The 2822-nt window shown below is 38.0% G+C and overlaps 1 protein-coding gene across 1 annotated transcript in view; it reads right to left on the bottom strand.

Annotated features, from left to right (window-relative positions):
- Window positions 1-558: 558 nt before the first annotated feature.
- Window positions 559-2822, bottom strand: part of Sod1 (superoxide dismutase 1, soluble) — a gene marked incomplete at its 5' end in the record, with an annotated part of 6207 nt that continues 3943 nt past the window's right edge. The window contains 2 exon segments of the mRNA XM_013504103.1: window positions 559-941; window positions 1856-1973. Coding sequence (XP_013359557.1) covers window positions 834-941; window positions 1856-1973 — 226 coding nt within the window.

Genomic DNA, 2822 nt, shown 5'->3' with positions numbered 1-2822 from the left:
TTTCATTTAAAAGCATTTTCATTTACATGAATATAGACACTTTCTCTAACTGGATGTATAAATGCTTGTATTTCAATAGCCAGACCCACAATGAAACATCTTGATTTCCTTTTCCAATACCAGTCTATATTCAGAGCGCCCATCTAAACACCAATTTCACCAAAATCCACCTTGAAAAATTCTAGCAAGCAGGTAAACTATTGAGCTGAGGCTATGACTTCCCTTTTACAAGTTCACTAAGTTACCATACAGCTCTTAAACTGTGCCATCTGCTTTTACAATAAATTTTAGTACTTTTTGAATCAAGTTTCCCTGAAGGTGACAAAGGACAACCTATTTGTCTAAGGTCAAAGTTTAGGTTGCCACAGCTAATAGACATGCTGTTTATACACTAATGGCCTAACTGAAAACATTTTCAAAATAGTGCTAAGAAATGGTTCCATTCAAGTTGTGTGTGTAAATGAGTATGAAAGCTCATTTAGAATTTTGGTTTGGATACTTTAATAGGCTCAAAGTGCTATACAAGGTGTTTATTCACAGGCTTGAATGAGCATTGAATAATTTCAGACAGTAAATTTAATACCACATGATTAAGTCTGGCAACATACAGAAATCATTGAAACAAGACATTTTAATTGAATGAGTTTTATAAAACCATACAAATTTTCCAAGGGAACATAAATCAGTTCTCATTACAGAAGTACTTCAATTAAGAAAAAGTCACACAAATTAACACTTTTAAGATTACAGTGTTTAATGTTTTTCAAGTTACATTTCTACAGCTAGCAGGATGACATGAGTGACTAGGACTCGGACCACACAGCAGGGAATGTTTACTGGGCTATCCCAATGACTCCACAAGCCAGACGACTTCCAGCATTTCCCGTCTTTGTACTTTCTTCATTTCCACCTTTGCCCAGGTCATCTGGTTTTTCATGGACCTTTAAAAAGATTAAGAACATTTAACTGTGGGATCTCAAGTAATTAACACCTGTTCCCAACAATACTTCAAAGACTTCTAAGAACAATTAATATTAGAACATAGTATGTTAAAGTAACCCACTAGTAGATAAATAATACTGGTATTTATGCTACAAGTTTAAAAGTAGAAACTACTACACAAAGCTTTTCCTTGCTGGTGCAAAGACGTTACCTTTAAACACGGGAAGTGTTGCTATTTCCTGCTTATAGGCCACATGTTGCTCTTAATCCTCCACAAAAACTAAGGAGTAACCTTCATTATAATAAACTCACAATTTCATGCCCAATGAACTATAGGCCTATGAACAGGCAATCCTATGAATACTTCAAAGTATTTAGCAACAGTACTTTTGCTAAAGTTTTATACATCACATATTTATAAATGATTGTTCTGCTTCACCAATAGGGCTGAAGAAAATTCTAAGGCTAAAAGGGTCAGCTGAAAGGAAGTCCCTACTGAATGTTAACTGCCCCAGGGGGAGGAAGAGCCCTCCCACATGGTAAACAATACTAATACTTAAGTCAACCCAAATTGTAGACTCAACAAAATGAACAGGGGATGAAGGAAACAGTCATGGGAAGAAAATCTAGCTGTTTGAAACTAAAGACTACTGTTTTCCAAATTCATGTCTGGTAAGATCAAATGTAACCTGCTTTGTACTGTGTCTTAGGAGAACAGCGTTCTTACCTAACCTAGATAGTTCGTTTCCACTGTAATCACCCTGTAACCAGGCTGCTTTTCCTAATCTGAACTGCAAGTACAATTTATGTGACTCTTTAGAAAGCAGGAGTAACCATCTATGAAGTGATGGAAAGATACATGGCTGTGTATTACAAAAAATCTTACACATATCATCCTTATATGAAAACTTACCACCATCGTGCGGCCAATGATGGAATTCGCTCCCGAGAGTGAGATCAGAGAATCCTCAATGGATACATTGGCCACACCATCTGCACCCGCAGTCACATTGCCCAGGTCTCCAACGTGCCTAACAGTGAAAAGCCATCAAATGGATTAGAACTGGATTCTTCTGAACATCAAAGAGAGTGCATGAGCTCTAAAGAAAAATGTGAGTCAAACATGTCAGGGTAGACTCGGTATTATCAAACAAGACTACTTTTCCAGACCGACAAGTTTGAAAACACAAATTTAAAAACAAGCAGCTGGACACAGTTCCTCAATCAAGGCTTTCAGTCTACACAGTAACAGTCTGCGAAGCGTCATGGGATGGGGTGCACCACCGACTTCAGGGGTAAAGTATCCAAAGGTGAAGGCTCGGCTACTGAGTTATGCCTACTAGTTATTCGCACAGTTAAGAAAGATACCCGCTAGGCCTCTGTTATAAAAATTGATCCTTGTTCTTAAATTTAATACTTTCCTGAAAGGCTTTCAAAAAACTTCAAAATGGAAATGGGAGTCTCAACTAGTTTTCAGTACCAAAATTTTTACCTACAGAAGCTTATGTTTCACAATAACATATATTTTGCTAATGGTTGACAGTACTGTTTTTCACGACACTTCTTGTATTAGTTCCCTTTGGCACTTGTATTAGTTCTATATTCAAATAAATGCTACAAAACCAGTTGTTTTAAGTGTCCCCATTTGTCAACTCCTTAGCCCAGGGAAGAAGGAATTCCAGCACTTGGGAATGAGGGAGTTATGGGGGAGACAAAAACTCAAAAGCAGAGTTTGGCAGCCTGCTCAGTCATCTTGGTTTTTGCAAGCAGTGCACCACATGAACCCCACAAAGCCCTCCTCGTTAGCGCAATAGCTGAGCATCTTGTCGCTCAGTTATCTTGGTTTTTGCAAGCAGTGCACCACATGAACCCCACAAAGC

This window comes from Chinchilla lanigera, unplaced genomic scaffold (genome assembly GCF_000276665.1).
Source record: "Chinchilla lanigera isolate Chin_1 unplaced genomic scaffold, ChiLan1.0 scaffold00006, whole genome shotgun sequence".
Lineage (NCBI taxonomy): Eukaryota > Metazoa > Chordata > Mammalia > Rodentia > Chinchillidae > Chinchilla > Chinchilla lanigera.
The sequence above is the reverse complement of the archived record's forward strand: the minus strand, read 5'-3'. Positions and strand labels throughout refer to the sequence as shown.